Raw genomic sequence first — 21,777 nt, 5'->3', positions numbered from 1 at the left:
GTTGACCTCATTTTCTTCTTTCTGGATTCCAAGAAAGAGAATAACTCCAGAGGGTTTACCCAGTCCAGGTATGTACATTGAACAAAACATAAGGGCCATTTTATTTTCAACGTTGTAAATTTGAAAAAAGAATTTTTAGAGATTGGAAGCAGTTTGTGAAAAATCTGGTTCCCAGCATATACAGTAAAACGTTGAAAATCTTGTATAAACTTTCAGGTTCATTTTGATAACCCAACAACCTCAGTCCCACCCATGAGTCAAGGTGGACCTCCTCAGATTCTGTGTTCCTATCATAGAATTGTTTTAAGGTTCAGCTATGTCTAATCTCTGGTTCCAAGGAAGAGGTGTGCAATTCTACATGCACAATACATCTGTAGAAAGCAAATCTCTGTGTCAGCAGCTGTATGTTGTTTGTGGAAAGTTTCTGAGCCCTTTAGAAGGGAAGCATCTTTCCTGCTTCATGTCACATCTTTCTGATTTGGTACACTTTGTAGATTCTACTAGTAAACATCCTGCATAACACACAATATTCCCTAGCATTAATAGCTAACTAGAACACAGTTATATGGCTTCCAGGTTATTTACCTCCTAGTCTGTATTTTGTAGATATTCTTCTAAGGAAGGAAAATGCAGAGCTAAGTGTCACAAACAGAATATCTGAATATGAAACTCCTAATTTTCAGAGATCACCACCAGGGTACCCAGATCTCAACCAATCAGATAAAAAAAAATCCTTCTCTTTCCTGGATCAGGATGACATTCATTAACAGTGATACTAAAGTCTGAAGGAACAGCAGTAAAATGGACTTGCTATCTTGCTCTTTAGCAATTCTAATAAATATTGGCTTTTCCCCAGGTTTGGAGGAATCTCCTTTTCTAAAGAGCTAGTTTATAAATACTATTATTTGCTGTTATAGTATGGAAATCATTCTAACCAAAGCAATAATCCATGATACTAGAATTAGTAAACAGTTTTGCTAATGTGTGGTTTCAAACCCCACAAAAGTACTGCTATATGGATTTTAGGCTGGCTCTTAAAAGCAATTATCCCTTTAAAAATACTTGCAGTGTTAGGTTTTATAGTCTGTTTTTTTAGCAGAAGGGCTACTAGATGTTTTCAGATTCTTTTCCACTGAGAGAATCCTTGATTTACCGTCTCCTCAAAGCATAACCACTAACCATGAGAGCTCATTCTTATCTCTGCCCTAACAACTGAATCTTCTCTAAGACACAAGAAGTGAAAGCTGAAATTCACTTTCAAAAATACCTTAGTTTTTCCAAATCTGTATAGTTAGTATCATTTGGCATTTTTCGTGTTTAAAAATAAGAAAAAGACAAAGCACTAGGTCAGAATCTTGCCACAGTGGGTTTGAGTTTTGACAACCACTGAAGGAATTTGGAGAGAAAAGATACTACAGTATGTGTCTTAATAAGAAGTGGTTGCCAGGCCGGAACTCATCCATCACAACTCTGGGTTCTATTCGAGTGTCCCAGAAGCTTGCGATGTGAACTTTCATCAGTTCAGCAGGACTAAAGGATTATCCCATGCTGTTATCCCACGGTTCCACAATCACAGATACATTTGTAAAGAATAAGAACCAGATTCAACAAAGCACATAGAAGGATTCTTCTTTTTTTTTCACATCATTAACAAAAATATCTTATATAGCAAAGAGAAAGCTGAAAAGATTGGTATTAGAAAATTCAAATTACCATCTCTTTCATAGCCAGTAGTGAAAGCAGATAGATTTATATGCTTTGAAATATAGTTAATTCAAAATACTACAGTTTTTTTGTGTAAAAAAGATTGATTGATTGATTGATTGATTGATTGATTATGTGTAGTATTCTTCCTGCATGTGTGCATGCCTGCCTGTCAGAAGAGGACAGCAGATCTCATTATAGTAGTCATGAGCTACCATGTGGTTGCTGGGAATTTAACTCAGATCCTCTGGAGTATCTGCCAGTGCTCTTAATCTCTGAGCCATCTCTCCAGAACAACACTACATTCTTATATTTTTGGACTATGTGGTCCCAAGAGGAATGAACCCAGGCATGTTTGATTACTTCAAAGTGAAACAAGAACTCTGATTAGCTTTAACTCGGAACAGAGTTAATTTGGCAATAATCTATATGAAGTTATCTTTTTCTTTCTAACACTTGTGATTGGATTTCTAAATGCAAATCTACCATCCCCATAATTTATCCTATTAAAAAATATGGACAGAAGCACTACCTAGGTAGTTGTAACATTATAGTTATCCCTCAACAGAAGACCAATATCCATATCCAGGGAACTTGGTCTACTTAGGGTCACAATACATTGAATTTTTGAGATTCACAGTAATTATACTTCTAAAGACTCTTGCTTGATTGGACATTGTCGCTTTACTATTTTTTATGTTTGAAGGTGAACACCTATAAATACATGTACCTTTACATTAAAATTGAATATAAGCGTGCTCATTGTGCTTGCAATCCTTTAGTAGGGATACAAGATTCTTCAGAAACTGAAAGTGGCACACCCTTTTAGCACACATTATAGCCTTCACTTGTATTTACCCAAATACCAAAGACTCATTCACTTATCCCGGAGTTATGTGGCACAATTTCCCTGATGACAGTCACTTGTCTTCGTCAGACCAAAGTTCCTGCTGGAAACTTAAATTAGGTTAAATTTTAAAAGAGGTAAGAAGATCACACTTTGTTTTAATTGCAGATGTATAATGATGTATAAGTAGCAGGTCATTGAGACTTAGGTGAAGTGGGATTGAATTCTCTTGGTCTTGATGTTACTGAATTCAATTAAGGCATTTGTATAATCCAAAAAAGATTGGTAATACAAACAGTGTATACCTCCTGCTTATAAACTAAGTTGTATCTGAAGATAAGATGTAAACATATTGAGATTATGGAAGATGCTGCCTAAATCTATGGTATCTAACAGTAAAATGTTACTGTAATGGAGGTATGATGGAAAAATTTACAATCTTGTGTTTGTTGAATTAACTCCCCAGAGCAGTCTCAAAAAAAAAAAAAAAAGTAACTTGGTCCAAGACAAATCTGTGAAGATGTCCTAATCATATTCTAGGAATTCATCACTGTCTCTTCAAAAATAGTTGAAAAAAATACTTCCATATATGTATGAACAAAGCCAACGTGAAGAAAAACGACCATAAATTAAAAATATTTAAAGTAATAGTTTATTGCTCTGTCTCAGCTACAATTAAAAAAATATCTGTACAGGTCATTTCTCTTAGCACTTAGAAAATATTTCCATGTGATGGTTCTTTTTCGTCTACCAAAATTAATATTGTAAAAACCTGCATGTGCCACAATGACTATCAGAAACTCCCCCAAAATGTTATTTCTTTCTTTCAGGCTTGCACAGCATATGTGGATTTTATGATTTCTGTGGCCAGACTGATTCGTCAGGAACAAAGATTGCCTATTGATGAAAACCAGCTCTCTTTGGAAATGAATAAAGTTATGGAATTGGAAAAAGAAATTGCCAATGTAAAACATATTTTTTTTCTGGGACACTGACTAATGTCAACCACTTTCTGCTTCATTCCCTCCTCTCTATGTTATTTTAAAAATAAAACTGTAACTCTTTAACCCAGTGATAAAAATGCATAGGCTAGTAATGGATCATTAACTTCCGGAGAACCTTTGAAACTATAGAATTTCCTGAAATTCAAAAGCCACACTAGGGTTGACAAATAGTAAAGAGGCAGTGTTGTGCAACAGGTGTATCAAAATCCTTCACTGGGACTATGAGATGACCTCAGGATGCAGGAAGACACATGCAAACACAGGGCTGTTTTTCTCAAGAGTTTTACTTCATGTTAACTTGAAATACAAAGTGTCTACTGAGATCATCTCTGTCCTGCTAGAGACTTGGTTAGAGGTCCAAGGGATGCCACTGATTTCAGACTCCAAAGCTGCTGAAGTCAGGAAAACAGAAAGACCGAAGCAGCAGAGCTAAGGGTATTTCTGCATTTCTGCTGGTCCCAGGCAAGCCCTCGGAGACTGAACTGGCCCTCTGTTCTCTGAGTCTTCCACGCAGGCATGAGCAAGTGAACTCTGGCTCTCGTTAATATTCAGGGTTGTGATAGAACCTGGCCTCAGAGTTCCTCAACAGTGTAAGCAGAGCGCTATTCTCTTCTACCCCCATCTGCTTACCACTGCCATCCTGCCTCTGCAGAAGACTAAAGACCAAAGGTCATGCAGAGTCATTTTAGATTTGCTGGGGCTATATAAAACCAACCCATCCCCCCAACCAGAGTCAGCCTGCTTGGAGGAGCAACTCTGGGGAGAACGTTTGATAGGTTACTTATGGTTCTCAGGAAAACTGAGTTACTAGAGGACAATTTCTTGCCCAGGGAATTTATCACTCCTATGTTCTCAGACCATGTCCCCCTTGGCCAGTCTATGCTTTACAGTGGTCACTCTATAATGCCTAGGACATACTTGCTATTCTGTTAGGCTTTCTCCTGCCTTAGGCTCTGAGGGTGGCTTCGGGTCAGTGTTATCTTTGAATCTGTAGTGTGTATCTAGCAGTGTGCATGTTGTCCTGTATGAGGGAGATACTCAATATGGATTGTCTTTATCAATGAGTAGATAAGTTAACCCAAAAGGAACACGGAGGGTCTTCTCACCCTGGTCTCATTTTATACTGTCCTCGTTGTGTCTCCACACTTAAAAACTGCTTTTATTCTTCTCAAGCACTAACTTAGGAGTGGCTGTCATAGTTTCTGTCTTTCAGATTCAGTGAACAAAATTAACTTAGATGAAACTGAGTTTATGTCATTAGTCAGAAGGAAGGGTGGTCACAAACGTTTCCCTTGGCCAACTTGCAACCTACCTGCAGTAGACTAAAAATTTACTGTGCCAACCGCCATAAATTATTGTAAATCCTTTTGCATTGTCTACCCCTCCCCCCCAGGTTAATTTTAACTAGAATACTCAGTTACAAAGTGAGGGCAAGGAGCCGGTATTTGCGAGATAAATTGGAGATGACTATATTTAAAAAATTATGATGTAAAACAGCTGCAGACCATTAGCCACAATGACCATTAGCCACAAATGTTAATTTAGTTGACTTGGACAGTTACCAAGATGTTAAAAGATTTTTTGAAAAATTTTAAGCTAGATGATTCGTTTAAATTTTAATTATTACAGAATATAAATAAAATGGTAAAATTTGAACACAAGTCCAATTATCTTATGCCTACCCTATACTTTATTTCCCATCAAATATGATTATATTTTTCTAAAATCACAATCAAACATTAAATCCATAGGCAACAACTAAACCAGAAGACCGAAATGACCCAATGCTGCTTTATAACAAAATGACGCTGGCCAAGCTCCAAAATAACTTTTCTCTGGAGATTGATGGGAAGGTAAGTAGAAAGTTTTCAAGTTTGATGTGCCCTTTTCTTATACCCTTCCCTGATACTACAACTTTATACTTATTTATTAAAATAAATTAATTTCAAAGTGAATGTTAATGACACTCATCATTCCACATCATGAGAAGTCTTGAGGCTGAGAGATCTTTGAAACTGATATTTCTGTGTTTAAGTAAAATGTGTTTCAAAGTCAAAATTCCTTTTAAAGGAAATTATAAAACTGTAGACACTGTAGCAGAAAAGGGTTTGAAGAAGACACATTGTGAGGCCTTTACATTGTCATTCTATGTGAATTGTCAAACAAGTCGATATCAAATTTCTTTTAAATTCTTAAAACAGACTAATTTATTCATAGAACTTCCTATGTTCTCATTCAGGCCAGCTACAGAAGTATTTAGAATAAAAATTAGAAACATAAACAGGAAGAAGAAAATCTGTCTCAGAATCTACTGATGAAAAGAACTTGCTTATTTTTTTAGCTAGTTTCTAACACCCTGCTTTGTGCTTTTGGAATGTGTTGGGTTGTAGTAGTAGCAGTAGCGATAGTACTTGGTCCACATGCTTGGGATGTGAAGCCATGTTTACAGAATTACATCAAATCTCCCACAGTCAACATTCCCTTTGTACTAATTCTGTAATACTGAACTGATTCTGGTCAGTTTTTTCGTAAGTTAGTCATTTCTTACACACACTTATTGACATAATGTATTAAATAAGCCTGCATGGAAAGACTGGTCCAAAGCAGCAAAGGAAAGCACATATTTTAGCATAATACTTCCTACACAGTAAGGGACCTCTGTGCACATAGATGAGAATCTAAGACTCTGACGCACGTAGACACTCAATTCCCATATAAGGTATAACAGACAAGATTCCATCAGTTAAGACATTCTCAACTTAGCTCCTGTAGTTTAAAACTCATGGGCTTCTCTATAGAGCTGAGGTGAATAGCTCAAGGCACGTTTCTCTGTCTGGCTCTCCTCAGAGTCTCTGCTGTAGCAATGCTGTGTTTGCAGCAGGAACTCTGCTCATCTGTGTTTGAAATAATGTTTTATTTTAAATTAATATCCACTGTGAAAAAACAGTTTGGATATACTTGTATTTTCATAGACCTATGAGATTTTATTTTTAAAATTTTATTTTTCTTCTTTTTTAAAAAAATATGTCCTAATGAAGAAATGACAATGAGCCCAAATTCTAACTGTATACTCTGTATGAACAACAGATATGTTTTTGTTCATAAATGGTTAGACTAATTCTACTATCTAAATAATCATGTTGCAGAGCTAATAATTATTCAAAAGATGATTGAAATGATTGACAAAAAACCCAAACACTAACTATTATATTAAGCATTTTATGATACAGGTGATGCCCTTTAGTGTGTGCACTTCTAACCATGCTTTTCGGAACCAAGAAAGCCATAATTACTAAATGTTTTATTTCTGCTTTTCCCCCAGCCATTCAGCTGGTCAAATTTCACAAATGAAATCATGTCAACTGTGAATATTAATATTCAAAATGAGGAGGAAGTGGTTGTCTATGCTCCAGAATATTTAACCAAACTTAAGCCTATTCTTACCAAATATTCTCCCAGGTAGGTGTGTCAGAGTGCCCATGTCTTCAAATTTGCATTTCATATCCGTCTTTAGAAGCTTTGCAGCCTCATCTTTTTTGTTGCTGGGTGGTGGGTTTTTTTATACAGAGATCTTCAAAATTTAATGTCCTGGAGGTTCATAATGGATCTTGTAAGCAGCCTCAGCCGAAACTACAAGGAGTCCCGAAATGCTTTCCGCAAGGTGAAGACAAAATCTCTCTTTTCTTAAGACGTAAAGCATAAAGAGACACATGGTTATAAATGCTTGCCATGTAAATGCTAGAATGTACTAATCGTTCCCAAGAGGCAAAATGCCCAGACTTGGTTATTTTGCACTTGTGTGGGAGGAGGTCATTCTTCCTGGACTTTGTCATCCTATGCTGGCCTGTTATGACATCATAGGTAGTAGCCTTGTAAGGAGTGACCCATGATTGTATAAAAGAATACATTGATTTGTTGTTACCAGTGTGTTTCAATCTATCTTAGAGGTGCCTTCCTCAATTGGCTTGATTTTCAGGTGCACATGGCACACAGGGGATAAACAAAGATAGACTTCTTTGTTATTGTGTTCTGTAGGGAAGGTAGAGCATCAAAGCCTTTTCTTAGACTGTATATATGTTACCTATGCAATCTTTTTAGTCCGGGTATAAAGTAAGGGGTCAGTAGGAACTGAAGAAGGAAAACCCTAACATACTGGTTGGTGTTCTGGCAAAGAATAGCTGCTTAAAAGTTCCAATTTCTTCACTAAAGATAAAAATCAACAAATTTTGATACAGATCTGGGATGTGGCTCAATTGTGAGCATGTCTGAGCATCGCTTTAGAAAAAGCTAATGAGCAGACAAACTAGTCTCACACACTCTAATGCTGGCACCCAAGAGGTGGAGTGGATCAGACAGCCAGCATCATTCTCGGCTACATCAGGAATTTGAGGGTAGTCTGGGCTACGTGAGACTTTGTTTTAAATAAATAAAAACTGCAAAACAAATGCTATTTCAGTAAATTACCATTGCCTGAGCCAATCCCCTTATTGATACTAAAATTTATATATATACACAGTTTTCCTAAAGTACCTGAACTTCACTTAAGCCATTAAAAGGAGAAATGAGTTTTCTCACGTAGCAGCTTTCCTTTCCATTCCTTTATTGAACATTTCTTCACGTTTATGGTTGTATAGGAGGTACAATGTTGTATTTTCTCTCCCAAAGCTTTTCTGGGGGTTATTAACTTGTAATAGCTAAAAGTTCTATTGGGACAAGCCTCTGAAAAGATACCTTGTTTGCCTAAGCCCATTTTTTTTAAAGTAAACAATCCAGTCAGATTGCATTTTACTGAGGCTTAGGGACAACTACTCTGAAGAGAAGCAATGAGTATTGCAGGAACTTCAGCCAGCCATAAAGACTAGCATCTTGCAGACTGCATGTTCTTACTGTTCACCAGCCCTACCTCCTGGTCAGACGCCATTTGCCTTTTTTCTATTTTATAGGCCCTTTACGGGACTACATCAGAAACTGCAACATGGAGACGGTGTGCTAATTATGTCAATGGGAACATGGAGAATGCTGTGGGGAGGCTTTATGTGGAAGCAGCTTTTGCTGGAGAGAGCAAGCACGTGGTAATGCTTCAGCACATCAACATCTAAATAGCACCCTTGCCCTTCCTTTGGTTGACCAGCAATTCCAATCAGTCACATTGTTGCTTGATTTTTATTAATTAGGCAAAGAATCTGTGGATCCTACTGTACCATTGATCTCAACAGAGTCCACCTTGTACTTCTTAAAAGTCTCTGCCCTCCCCATAGAAGTCTAGTTATGTTTCTGCCTTCATATTGTTTAATTGAAAGTACTTATCTGTTTCCCAGAAGCAGTGACTTTAATGTACATTGTCATGTATTAGACTTATAAAGTTGTCTGTTTCCCAAATAACCATTTCCTTAAATACCAAAAAAGTAAGCCACGGTTTATTTGAAATATTAGAAAGGTATGCTATTTTTTAATTGCTACTGAAATTAAGGTAATGTAGTGCAATGGCATAGTAAAACAACTAATTCAAATGCTACTTCTTGCTCAATGGTGACATTGAGAGCTAATATCCTATTCTAAAAGGAAAGCAAGAACTAGGACATTCTGAAGATTATTTTAGTTTTGTATATGTAATAAGGTGTATTTAATTGACAAATTTTGATAATAGCAGTATTTCTTTAAAATATAGTGATCCTATATGCTCATTTACATCCATTTTTCGGGGAGGTAAGAGTTCATCTGTAAATTTACATTTCTTAGCATACTATTGGATCTATAAGGGCAGCATGTAGCTTCATTTTAAAAACTAATGAAGAGTGAACTCATGGACTGTGTAGTTCTATACTAGACTATTAATAAGCTAATATCCTTTTGTTTTGAGGTTGAAGATTTGATTGCACAAATCCGGGAAGTTTTTATTCAGACTTTAGATGACCTCACTTGGATGGATGCTGAGACAAAAAAGAAAGCTGAAGAGAAGGTAAAGACCAGTCAGAGCCACTGAAGCAGATCAATCAATAGGCAAAGGTCAACTTCAAAAATATATAGGAAAAAAATGAAATCAAAAATTGGGTCAAATCTCGGTTGGTAAATAGTTTCCTTGTAAGCATGGCCTGACTTCAACCTGAGTTTAATTTCAAAAACCCATGGGGTTTTTTTGTTTTGTTTTGTTTTAAAAAAAGCAAAACAAGTAGGCATGGTGGGACAGATCTGAGTTCAATGCTGCACAGGCAGGGATGAGTTCTTGAAGCTCATAGGCAGCCAGCATACTCAGTGAGTTCCCCGACAGTCAGAGATTGTCTCAGAGAATGGCAGGGAAGCAAGAAGTAGAAATAAATAAAGGGACAATTAAATAATACACTTAATAACACAGAATTAATAATAAATAGTGGACAACTATGAGGTAGATCACAAAGAAACCTACTCCCCCCTCGGGCAGTTCATGCTGTTCATTTAACCTGAGAGGCGCTGCAGTGACTTGGGGAACATGGGGACCATAAAAACTGAAGGAACCAATATTCAGGAGTGTATTACCACAAATCTCAGGGAGCCCTTATCTATTTTCTCAGCTGAATCAGTGAAGTGGAAAGATAATTATATCCTCCAAGATTGGGAGCACTAAATGTTACCCATTCTATAAAATTGAAAAGTCTAGAGAGAAAAAGAAAATTCATAAAATAATATTACACATGGAGCAAATGGGAAAGCGGCAGCCTGGAAGGACAGACAGGGCTAGGAGATAAATTTCAAGCCTATTTTTATGTTTGCTTTTGTTTTAGCTAAAGCGAAGAGCCATTGCAAAGAACACTGGTTGAGGCTGTCAGGTGCTCCGTTTGTAAATAGCCCATCAGGCTATTTAAGTGCTGGTTGTGGACATATGATGTTTGTATTTAAAGGCTGTGGTTATGGAGATAATTGTATCTCTGTTTCCAATGTTGTAATTTTTGCAGGCCTTGGCAATTAAAGAAAGGATTGGCTATCCTGATGACATCATTTCCAATGAGAACAAGCTGAATAATGAGTATCTTGAGGTAAGTCTACACACTGATAGGTGACGATGGTGACAAGGTCACTGCAACCTGGAAAGGCCAGACACTGTAGAAAATAGCCTAAAACCATAGCTCCCACTAATGCCTAGTACTTTCAACTCTGACACCCAAGCTAGGCTTAATTTAACCTTTCTTGTCATTGTAGTAGATTGCATTTGATGTCAATATTTCATTTTCATAGTGGCAGGAAAACCACTTAATCCTTTAGAGCCATGATTCGCAACATGTGAGCCACAACTCCTTTGGCCCAACTTCTGTCTCCAAAATTTACATTATGATTCATAACAGTAGCAAAATGACAGGTATGAAGTAGCAATGCAAAGACTTTATGGTTAGGGGGTCACCAGGACATGAGGACCTGGATTAAGGAGTCTCACTATTAGGAAAGTTAGAACAACTACTTTAAAGTATCAGGAGTAGCCATCTGAGTGGTGAGTGACTGGCTGCCCACAGTCCTTTATAATGGCTTACGCAGGCTGAAAAAACCAAAAAGCCTTCTACTTTCTAATTATTATCTCTGTGGGCATCACACATTATGCTTTTTCTACTAAAATCCAAATATAATTGAGAATCAAAACAGTTTTTACCTCTCGCTGAGTGTCGTTGTTAAAAGAGGTGACATTAGTCAAAGTCAATTGATCCCTGTAAGTGGACTTGGCCGAGATGCTCATTGCTATCCTGTGACTACCACCATGGTGTGACACTCTAGTCACAACAGGTGACATGCCCCCAGGTCTGATGTGACAGTGATGGCCACTCATCCACCAAGAACCAGTGGAATGTGGAGGTGTGCATGCCAAACTGCATATTCATCCTTTTCCATTTACAGAAGAAATTAGCTTTCCTGGGTGTTTTTACTCCAAGAGTGGACTTCCTGAGCGCAGAGGCATACTCAAAGCTGCCTGGGGTCCAAATTCCAGCCCTGGTACTCTTTTAAATCTTAGCAAATAACCAGAAACATCTCCAACTCACATTCTTACTTTAAAATGCTGGCCTCAGCTTTTCGGTTACAAGATCATCAGGAAGATCAAATGACCATAATATATATATTTAAAATACTACAAACACTGCATACTGAATAAAGAGGGTGTGGTTATACATATTTATTATATGGAGAATTATATTAATATGGTGAGGTTGGCCTGACCTTTGGCTTCATTTGATTGGTTATAAAATACACTGAAACTGTGATTCAGCTAGGAAGATGACTGAACTATAATACATGACAAGGCTAATACAAAAAAAGCATCCTCTGATAAATATTTAATGCTGCTTCTTAACTGTATTGATTTGTTTTGTAGAGAAACTATGATGATCATGGAATTAACATTTCTCCCCAAATCATTTTTACCCAATGTAGTTGAACTACAGGGAAGATGAATATTTTGAGAACATAATTCAAAATTTGAAATTCAGCCAAAGCAAGCAGTTAAAGAAACTCCGAGAAAAGGTGGACAAAGATGAGTATGTATAGTCTGTTTTCTATTTGTTCATGTGGGAGTAACCCTTCTCATTGTTGGTTCAGGCTCCTTGACCACAGCAATACCTCCCTCCCTTGGGATGTACTGAGAACACTGAATTGTACTGCATTAACAACATGGCCAGGAACTCCCAATGAATGCCTTTCTTCACTAAGGCATCTTTACACCTAACTTTATCTCTTAAGTGGCTTCTTTCTAATTTTTTGGTGGACAAAGCCCTCAGAAACATCTTGGTTTAACAAAACTAAGCTCTTAAGCCTGTGCTTTGGCCTTACTCTGTCTGCATGATAGTCTTCTGCTATTAGTCCCTACTTTATCTATTAGTCAAGCATCCCATGAGCCCTTCACCCCCTTCTTTGGATGATTCATGTGACACGCTGGAGAAGCTACACAGGAGATGCCAGGAATGATCTTGAGCAACAGCCTTTGGATAAGACTGACCTCTGCACGCTAGTCTCATCAGGACTTCACACTATTAGTTTTGACCTTTGTTCATCAACTCAATAGATAGTACCTGGAGACTGGTGAGCAAGTGTGCTGAGCACTCAAACCCTCAGAGCTGCTTAGTTTGATCTTCTTCCAAGACCTTGAACCCTGTAGAATTGGAGCCATTCTCGACACCTAACACTGAGTGCAGTTACAATTAATGTTGTGGAATTACTGAGCAACAGAAAACTAAACGCTCCTGTCTGACTTGAGTATTGAATAACAACATGTTTCATTCATTTCTGTAAATGACTCAAACAGTTGTCACTGGGTACTGGGAAAATAAGAGGCAAATAACAGCAGAGGGTAGATGATAAATCCAGCAGAAGCAAGTGAAGCGGTAACCCATACCACAGGAAAGAACCGTGCCAGGAAAGGCCCAAAAGTATATAACAGAAAGCTTAGTACACATCACAAGTGCTTACATGTGAGTCACTTCTAAAAATCCTGTCAGTCAAAGCAGTTCCTAAGGTCTTTGTCATTCAATGTCAGCCTTTTCTCTCTCCACTCTTTTCCTAAGAACTGGATGCAAAGGTTCAAATATCTGGTTGCACATTGGAATTGCTGCAATCATGTGGGCAATATTTGAAAAAAAATACTGATGCCCAGCTCTGTGCTCCTAGATCTTGAAGTATTTGCTCTCAGAGACTGGAGCCCAGATACGAGGGTTCTTCCTAAGCTCTGCCCTCCAATGTGATCCTCTGAATTAGTCTCTTTTTGTAGTATTGTTTTTCTGTATTTAGTTTAAGGAAGAAAGGAAGGAAGGAAGGGAGGGAGGAAGGAGAGAAAGAGGGGGGAAGAAGGAAAGAAAGAAAGAAAGAAAGAAAGAAAGAAAGAAAGAAAGAAAGAAAGAAAGAAAGAAAGAAAGAAAGAAAGAAAGAAAGAAAGAAAGAAAGAAAGAAAGAAAGAAAGAAAGAGGAAAAAAAGAAAGGGTATGGGAAGGGAGGAAGATGGTTCCCAAGGTAATGCCTTTAATTTTGTGAAATTTATTTTTGTGCTTTAAAATCACCATACACACTCTGGCTGTAATGCATTAAATAGTTAGGTCTGAATCACAAGAGCTGTGGTATAATAAAAGTTGTCTGTATTTCTTTAGAGTTTCTCCGGACTGTTTCATGAAACCTGATTTACATGGCACTGGTTTAATAGGAGAAACGTGACCTTTGCTGTCTCTTTTCCTTGTTTCCTGTGTTCCCAGGCTCAGGTCCTCTCTGACAGACAATGTCAGAAAGACAAAGGTGTAACATCCACTTTGCTCATGTACCCTGAAGTCACACCCCATGCTCATATCCTCATTCCCAAACACTTCCAGGAGGGATCTATGTTCACACCCATTTTGAAAGGATAGGATTCAGATTAAAGGCTATTATCTGGTTATGTTACAGGGCACGTTGCAGAAATGCTGACATACAAAAATATCAAGGTATCAACTAGCATAAATAAATTCAATTCACTAACTAGTAACTCCAAGATCATTTCGCTTCCCACTCCACGTGCTCCCAGTGAGCACATGCATATACTTCTTGAAGTCAACCACCCTTATTACATACAACTATTTTAATCTGGCCTAAGTCCATCTGCTGAGCTTCACACTTAACATGTAGCTGATTAGCAGGAATTTCTGTGTAGCTATATCATTAACCACACAAGAGCAACATTTTCCACTTAAGCAAAATTTAATCTTGTTCCTTGTATCTGTCTATTTTCAAGAAGCTTCAAGTTTATTCCCACCCTGACAGAAACCAGGGCCTCCTCTTGATCACTTTGGTCTGTTCTATTTCATCTTTAGTGCTAATAAAAATCTCTATCCAAAGCAAAGGACCACATTCACCCACTGATAGTTAAATATTATATAGGAATGTATAAACGGTTCAGTTTAATCATTTCCACTTTGCTTCCTTACCATATTTCCCCTGGTGCTTTAATTTTCAAAACACTTTTACTTCCAGTTGTCCGATGTTTTCACTTCATCCTCATACTGCTAATCCAAGGTCTCAAGGATATAGCTTGAGTCATGTTCTTTCTGGATAAAAACCTTTTCTTTGTTTCCTGTTGCTTAGATCAGGAAATATAAACTTTTGAAAAGTTCCAACATTTCCATAGCTCCCAGTAGCCCTCCATGATTCCTTCATAGTCACCCAAACTCCCGCCTCAGTCCAAAACACTAGCTGGGCATAATGCTTTAAAACTACCAGCCAACAGCCTTTCCTCATTGCTTCTGAAGTTATTGCATCCTTTTTTATTTGTTTGTTTTGTTTTGTTTTGGTTTGGTTTGGTTTGGTTTTTGAAACAGGTTTTCTGTATATAGTCAAGGCTGTTCTACAGCTTGCTATGTGGACCAGGCTGGCCTCAAACTTATTAGATCTTCCTTCCTCTACCTCCTGAGTACTGAGGTTAAAGACACACACCATCACAGCTTGTAGTATCCCTTCTTATCTTATCTAGCAGCAATCTCTACATGCTTCACTCAAATGTTGTCCCCTTTATTCTCTGTACCTTGGTGGCTTTCTGTTCACCCACACAGAATTGTACCTTGCAAACTTCAGTCAAAGCACCAGTACAGTTTGATGTTGTTCAAGAAAGTGACTTACGTAGAAAGAAGAAACCAACATCAATTAATAGAATGTGGACCCTTTGCACATATTGTTAAAAGTATGCAAGTGCAATAGCCAATTTGTAATAATGTTGATCAAGTTAATTTAATAGATAAAATAAAATGCTTCCATCAACACATTTTACCTCCACAGCTGGTGAAGTTATACATCACTCTAGCTGTTTTCTGTTAAACAAATTTTAAAACCTAATTTCAAGGACTGTGCATGTGATGTATCCAAGTTAATCATTTGGCTAAAGGACCTCACTTTGTCCTTGTGAACAGCTCACACCTACAAAGAACTGTGATTTAAATAATTTTAAAACTTCATATGGTTTCTGGATGCCCAGGCATATTTTTTTTTCTTTTACCCTGAACAAGATGTCTCTTGAGGTTTTGGTGTAATTGCAAAGGAATTTCAAATATGTCCAGCTCAGAAAAGAATAGCACTGAACTGCAAGTATAATAAGTGCTGGCAAGATTACTTAGTAACACATCTAAACTCATTTAATTCTACTAAAACGATTGTTCACTTAGTGTTAATTGAACAAAAATAAACCTCAAGGGGTTGTGTGTTTATGATTAACAAAACTATAAGATTTTCTAGTAAGGTTTCTAGTGTTGATGCTGACTTTGAAATAAATTTCCAATTAGTAAATCATTCTCTGAGAACTTCAGCTAGAAATTAATTCAATAATGAATTGAATAGAGTAGGCACTAAAAGCAAAACAATCAACATTGTCCTGTTGGATAGCTTCCTTACCTCATGTCTGCTGGATTTTCTGATTGGGATAATCAGATATATGGTAGACTGAAATCAGTAGAATCTTAGAAATCAAAATATAGGATTAAGATGTCTTGTAATTCCATTTAATTGGGGAAGACATTTCAGAAGCTCTAGTTGCCACAGTTCTATGTGACTACAGGATTGCAATGTAATGCTCCTAATCACAGGGTAGGTTGGGTCAGTCTTTGGTGTGTGGAACACTCATTGATAGCCCCATATATTTGGTGAATTCCTATCATTTTCCCAACATAGTGCTAAGTCCTACTACTTCAAGTTAAAAATAAAACATAAACTGTCACTATCTGTGTGAAGATCTACAATCTGGATAAATAATGCATTATGTTATGTCATTAGGTACATACAACAAAGGTTACATAAAATAGAAGAGCTTTTGGTTCTTCCCTAGGATTTTAGGATTACCTAATATCAGGAAAATGGATTCCCTCAATTCTGTATCTTAAGGCTTTTGTGCTCAGATAAATCCAGTCATCTACTGTTCCTTAACTATGGTCACTACTCCATGCAATGCTTGAAGTTTAGTTCTCCTGCATTTTTGTTTATTGCTTAAAGTACTATATCTATGGAATAAGAGAAAAGTGTGAGCTGTGGAACTGGGGAGAGGGGGCAGGGGCACTGGGGTTGGGGGGTAGGGGGATGGGAACTAGGTAGACCTGAATTGGAATTACTGCTACTTATTTATTAGCTCTATAATGTTAGTCATTGAGCTTTGTTTTGGGTTATGTTGTTATTTTTGATTTTTTGCTTTTTCCTAATTTTGTTAAAAATATCTACTTTTTCCTTGAAAGGGGGTTAGGGGTATAAGGTGGGAGAGAAAGAGACAAAGTCCTTTTTTTTTTTTCTATTCACATGAAAATTACATTAGTCACTGCACTAAAATTTGTCTATCATGTGGATCAGCAGTTGGTGATGGAATTTAATAGGACATTAAACAGACCATCTTCCCTACCATTCAATATATTTCCCCCAGTTATGTTACCTAGTGTATACATACATTAGGACAAAGAGTTTAGTAGCTATTCAGTGACTCAGTTTCCATACTTGTAGATTGAAGGTATCATTTATATGTTCAAGAAGATCTGAAAGACCAAGAAAGCTCATGGGATCCATTATTAAGAAAAAATTAATAAGTATAAGTATGTAATGATCTGAGATTTCAAGAGCATTCTTCTTTCACCCACTTGAAGAAGGCACACAGAAAAAAATCTATTTATTGTACTGCTGATTTCAAAGGAGTTGTGCTCAGAATAGATGCCAAGAATTAAGTACTCCACGGGAGAAGGCTACTAATAGTCTTGTTCTTTATTTTAAGCTTTAAAGTCACTAAGAGTGGCCGAGAGGAGATTGGTTCTCAGTGCTTTTGCAATCCACTAGCTTCACATTGTCTTAAAGGCTGCTGAACTTTGGTGTCCATTTCTACTTTTCTTGGCTGCTTATCTTACTTTAGGTAGAAAGAGATGGAAGGCAAACATCTGGCTTCTCTCTCCACTGTATTTTAGTTATACCTCCAGCTTAGACAGTGAGTCCATCTTTGAGGACAATTCAAAACAAATTAAGCTTACCCAACAAAACTACATTATAGAAATGAAAATTATATAATAATAATTGTATAAAAAAATTTCATGGGCTGGAGAGATGGTTCAGCACTTAAGAGTACTGACCACTCTTCCAGAGGAACTGAGTTCAATTCCATGCAAGCACATGGTGGCTCACAACAATCTGCAATGGGATCTGATGCCCTCTTTTCGTGTGTCTGCAGAGAGTGACAGTGTACTCACATAAATAAATCTTTAAAACAATTTCTTACTTACCTGCTTTATCCATTCCCACACTACCATCTAACCACACAGCCCATACTCACACATACCCAAACCACTGGAGGCAGGAAGAGAATAGAACACTCTGTTTTGCTTCTTCTCCCAGGCTAATACTGCACATAAGAGGCTAGTAGTGTCTCATCTGCACACATGGAAGGGTTCTTAATGGAGCATACAATCACTGTTGCTTTAGAGAAATATAACCTCCATTTGTTTTTGTTTTTGTTTTCTTTATGTGCATTTTATCTTCTATGTGCTAGTGTCATGGTCAGAATTTTTGAGTTTTACATATAAAAGCATCTCCATTTATATAGATGAATTGAAATCAGAGAGACATATTTTTCATTACACCACTCTTAAATGTGGAAGATATTTTATTTGCCTTGTTAATTTATCTTTTCTATTAATATTTGAGGTATTTCATAACTGACCACAAGTAACACACTAAATTTTTCTGTTATTACCCTACTTAAGAAGTACCGATTGATATAATTATAGTACTTCAAGTTCTGACCATGACCTGGAACAAAATGCCCTGGGCTTTTGAATCTGTATGATTCTCCAGAGTAGACTAAGAACACAGCATTAAAGATTTTGAGAAGAAAAAGCCAAAATACTACATACTAGTGCTCAGTAAACCCCATGACCATAATTCTAACTTTAGGGGAGTGTCCTGTGATCTTAAATAGCCATCTATTTTCTAGAAGATCTGTTTCACAGACATTTTAATATGTAGAACTCTCCCAGCTGGAGAGTCACAAACATTAATCAAAATGCAACCTTAAACTCTTTACAGTAATGTATCAGAATGGTAGGAAGGTACTAAAATACAAGAGATGACACTTATGACATTCGAAGTGTGTTGTCTGAAGTATTAGCTTAGAATATCTGGATTTTGTCCTCAATATAACATTTCATCTTAAAACAATTAAAGTTGCTACTTTTTTCTAGTTTAGTGTTAGGACTTTTCATTTGTTCAGAGCCAAATAATTTACAATGATTTCTTATAATTACTCATAAAATACACTATTGCCACCAACTCAGAATTCACAATTAAGAAATTGTGAAAAGCCACTGAGATGTGAAAAGATTCATATATAACTTTAGTAACAAAATTTTAATAATTACAAACTGTTTAATTATAAGATTTATTACAACATTTTCAATGACGGTGTTGAGACTACACTGGAAATACTTTTCAAATCATGCAACTGTGTTTTCTTAAAATTATCTGAGCATATCATTTCTGTTGACCCTTTCACCAGCTTCAAAGAACATCACTTTTGCCTGACTCATGTTACCTGGGTAAGCCTATGCAAAGGTCGTCTAAATACATCACATTTCCTTATTTCCATTTTTGTCCGTATGAAGATCTTCTTTGTATATTTGTTAGTCACGTAAATGAGAACTACTTGTTCTGTATAGTTCTGCTTTCTCCATTTTAATCTAATATTTGTGCTCACAAATATTTGCCTTTCTTGTGAGTCATTACAAATTGTGTTGTAAGCAAGTGCTGTTTAATTAAAACAGTAAGATATATTCTTGTAATCATGAGCTTGCAGGAAATAGTAAATATTCATGATTCAGCTCTGATGAAGCTAGAGAGGATTGATATGTCCGTCCCATCCTGTTTTAAGTGTTTGCTGTATTGAAACAGTAACAAACTGTTTCCCATTTCTAGGCTTATTGTTTTCCAAAAAAGAAATTCATGGAAATATGAATTAGACTGCTGTGAAGTCATGCTTCCTTTTATGTAAAGTTTTAATCATGTTATTTAAAAAAACAATTTTTCAGATAGTTGTTACATGCTGGTCTCTGCCAGTTATTTTAAAGAGATTAAACTAGGGCAGGGCTTATACCTGACTGTCACCAGCAATAGTTACTAGTATTATGACTAATATGTTGACTTTGTACTGCTTATCTGGCACGGTAGAGACTAGATATAGCTCTGATATAAACTGTATTATTGGACTACTGTGATTTGCTGCTAAAGGGATAATAATTGTCACATTGGCTATTTCCCTGAGGTAGAATAACTAGTGAAGCCTCAAGACAATAGTCATGACTGTCTTAATTATATGCAGGAATGCTAAGTAAGACCTTATTAGAGATCAAGAAGTGTCTATTTTCAGTGGACATATAATCTATATGAGCTCACTAAGATGGGGATAGTACTTATGTTGCTCTAAATGTTTAGTGTATGATGACTGACATCTTCCACAGTGTCAAAGCAGAAAGACATAAGAACAATACCTCTTTCAGCCCTCAAATAATTATGAGGCCAGTTTTGGTTTTTAATTTTCATATATAGTCTTGTGAAATGATCGTTTATGAATTGTTCTCATTTCTACAACTAGCGTCTTACATATTTGGGGCCTGTGTTTTATAAACTCTAGACTCTGTGCAGAGTCAAAGTCATGGTATGGGTTAACAGACGACTTTTCTTAAAATCCATCTGGATTTTACTTTAGAGGCATCTGAAAATATACCTTTCCTCAATTAGCTATAATGCTGCATTTTTATAAGTATCCTTTTGAAGATTTATTTTATTTTTAATTATGTATATGTGTGTGGGTTTGTACACAGGGGTGCAGGTGCCCTGAGAGGCCAGAGGAATCAGATCTCCTGGAACTGGAGTTACAGGCACTTGTGGGCTGCCTGATGTGGTTACAGAGAAACACAACTCTGGTTCTTTGAAAGAACAAGACCTACTCTTAACCACTGCTTCATTTCTCCCAGAGTTGTGTTTTTAAATAGGATTTAAGGAGCAAAAAGTTGAAGTTCATTGTTCCAAACTAAGGTATCTGAGCTCTCATAAAGGCTCATTATGAACTAAGAATTGAAAAATTTAAAGCTATCTAAGTTTTATAAGCCTATGTTTCATATATTGTCAACAGTTCCAGAATTGTTGGAACAATTTTGTATCAAAGTGTTAAGCCAAGTGAATTTCACTGTAATTTTAACCTACTGTAGTTTCTGAAAAATGTAATAGTGGATTTTGTACCATCAGATGCCACTACAAAATTCAATGCAAATGAAATCAACAGACTGAAGACCTGGGTATATGTTGAATTTTCAAGAAATAAAAGTATTTTCCAATGAATTTTGACTCTAGTAGGCTAATTTTAATTTGTTGATCATGCTTCACAGAGAGAGTTAACATTTATTTTTGTGGCAAGAGTATTGAATGAGAAAATGGAGTATCTTCTGTAACAAGTTTTTATGTCTTCCATAGGTGGATAAGTGGAGCGGCTGTAGTCAATGCCTTTTATTCCTCGGGCAGAAATCAGATAGGTAAGGTATATGCATAAAGAATTCTTTAGAATTCCTCAACTTTCGCAGCCCACAGTTTTCTGTATAGCCAATTTTTCATACTTCTCTTAAAGTAAAGCTGATACTGAGTTATTGGTTCATGTATTGAAGTATTCCTAGATCCATATACCTATTTACACTGTAATGGAAAATTTTAATTAGTCCAAATCACATTAGGTAATTGTTTCTTCCATAGTATCCAATCTATAACGTAATGATTATCTTATTCTTGTATACTTTTTGAAAGTCATTTTTAAATATTATACTGGCTTTTAGACTTAAGAAGCATCAACGCTTTTTAAAGGTTTTGGAGGTTCTGAGAGTCAACAATTTGTAAACCCAATTCTTTTGGCAATTCAGCAGCCTGGCTTTAGTGGAGATTCCCCTATTCTATGTCCTCTTTATTCCAAAGCTTCCAAGGAATTCCAGAGTGAGGAAGCAGAAACATGATCTCCCAATGTTTCTTAGCAGGAGAGAAACAGTGACAACTGTTGTATTTTATTTACCTGACCACCTGGCAGCCACGATGATGCACAAGTCGCTATCAGTTCAATTCTGTGATGTTTCCTAGTCAAGAAATAAGCTCGATGGAGCAACTCCTCCTTTCAAATATCAGATGACCAAGTTACAGGTGCTCTGAATCTGCTAGGCTGAACTTAAAGACTAGTATTAATATGAACCCCCAACATCCTATCTCTTA

The 21,777-nt window shown here is 36.7% G+C and overlaps 1 protein-coding gene across 4 annotated transcripts in view; it reads left to right on the top strand.

The window, feature by feature from the left end:
* Positions 1-21,777, top strand: part of Mme (membrane metalloendopeptidase) — an 87,740-nt gene that overhangs the window by 39,456 nt on the left and 26,507 nt on the right. For all 4 annotated transcript variants that reach the window (XM_052180417.1, XM_052180419.1, XM_052180418.1 and 1 more), the window contains exons 9-17: positions 3,382-3,516; positions 5,307-5,408; positions 6,878-7,014; positions 7,123-7,216; positions 8,499-8,627; positions 9,416-9,514; positions 10,485-10,565; positions 11,944-12,047; positions 21,001-21,059. In XM_052180417.1, the coding sequence (XP_052036377.1) occupies positions 3,382-3,516; positions 5,307-5,408; positions 6,878-7,014; positions 7,123-7,216; positions 8,499-8,627; positions 9,416-9,514; positions 10,485-10,565; positions 11,944-12,047; positions 21,001-21,059 (940 nt within the window). The remainder of the gene's footprint in view (positions 1-3,381; positions 3,517-5,306; positions 5,409-6,877; positions 7,015-7,122; positions 7,217-8,498; positions 8,628-9,415; positions 9,515-10,484; positions 10,566-11,943; positions 12,048-21,000; positions 21,060-21,777) is intronic.

Source organism: Apodemus sylvaticus, chromosome 4, assembly GCF_947179515.1.
Source record: "Apodemus sylvaticus chromosome 4, mApoSyl1.1, whole genome shotgun sequence".
Classification (NCBI taxonomy): Eukaryota; Metazoa; Chordata; class Mammalia; order Rodentia; family Muridae; genus Apodemus; species Apodemus sylvaticus.
Note: the sequence above shows the minus strand (reverse complement) of the source record. Positions and strands in the feature narration are given on the sequence as shown.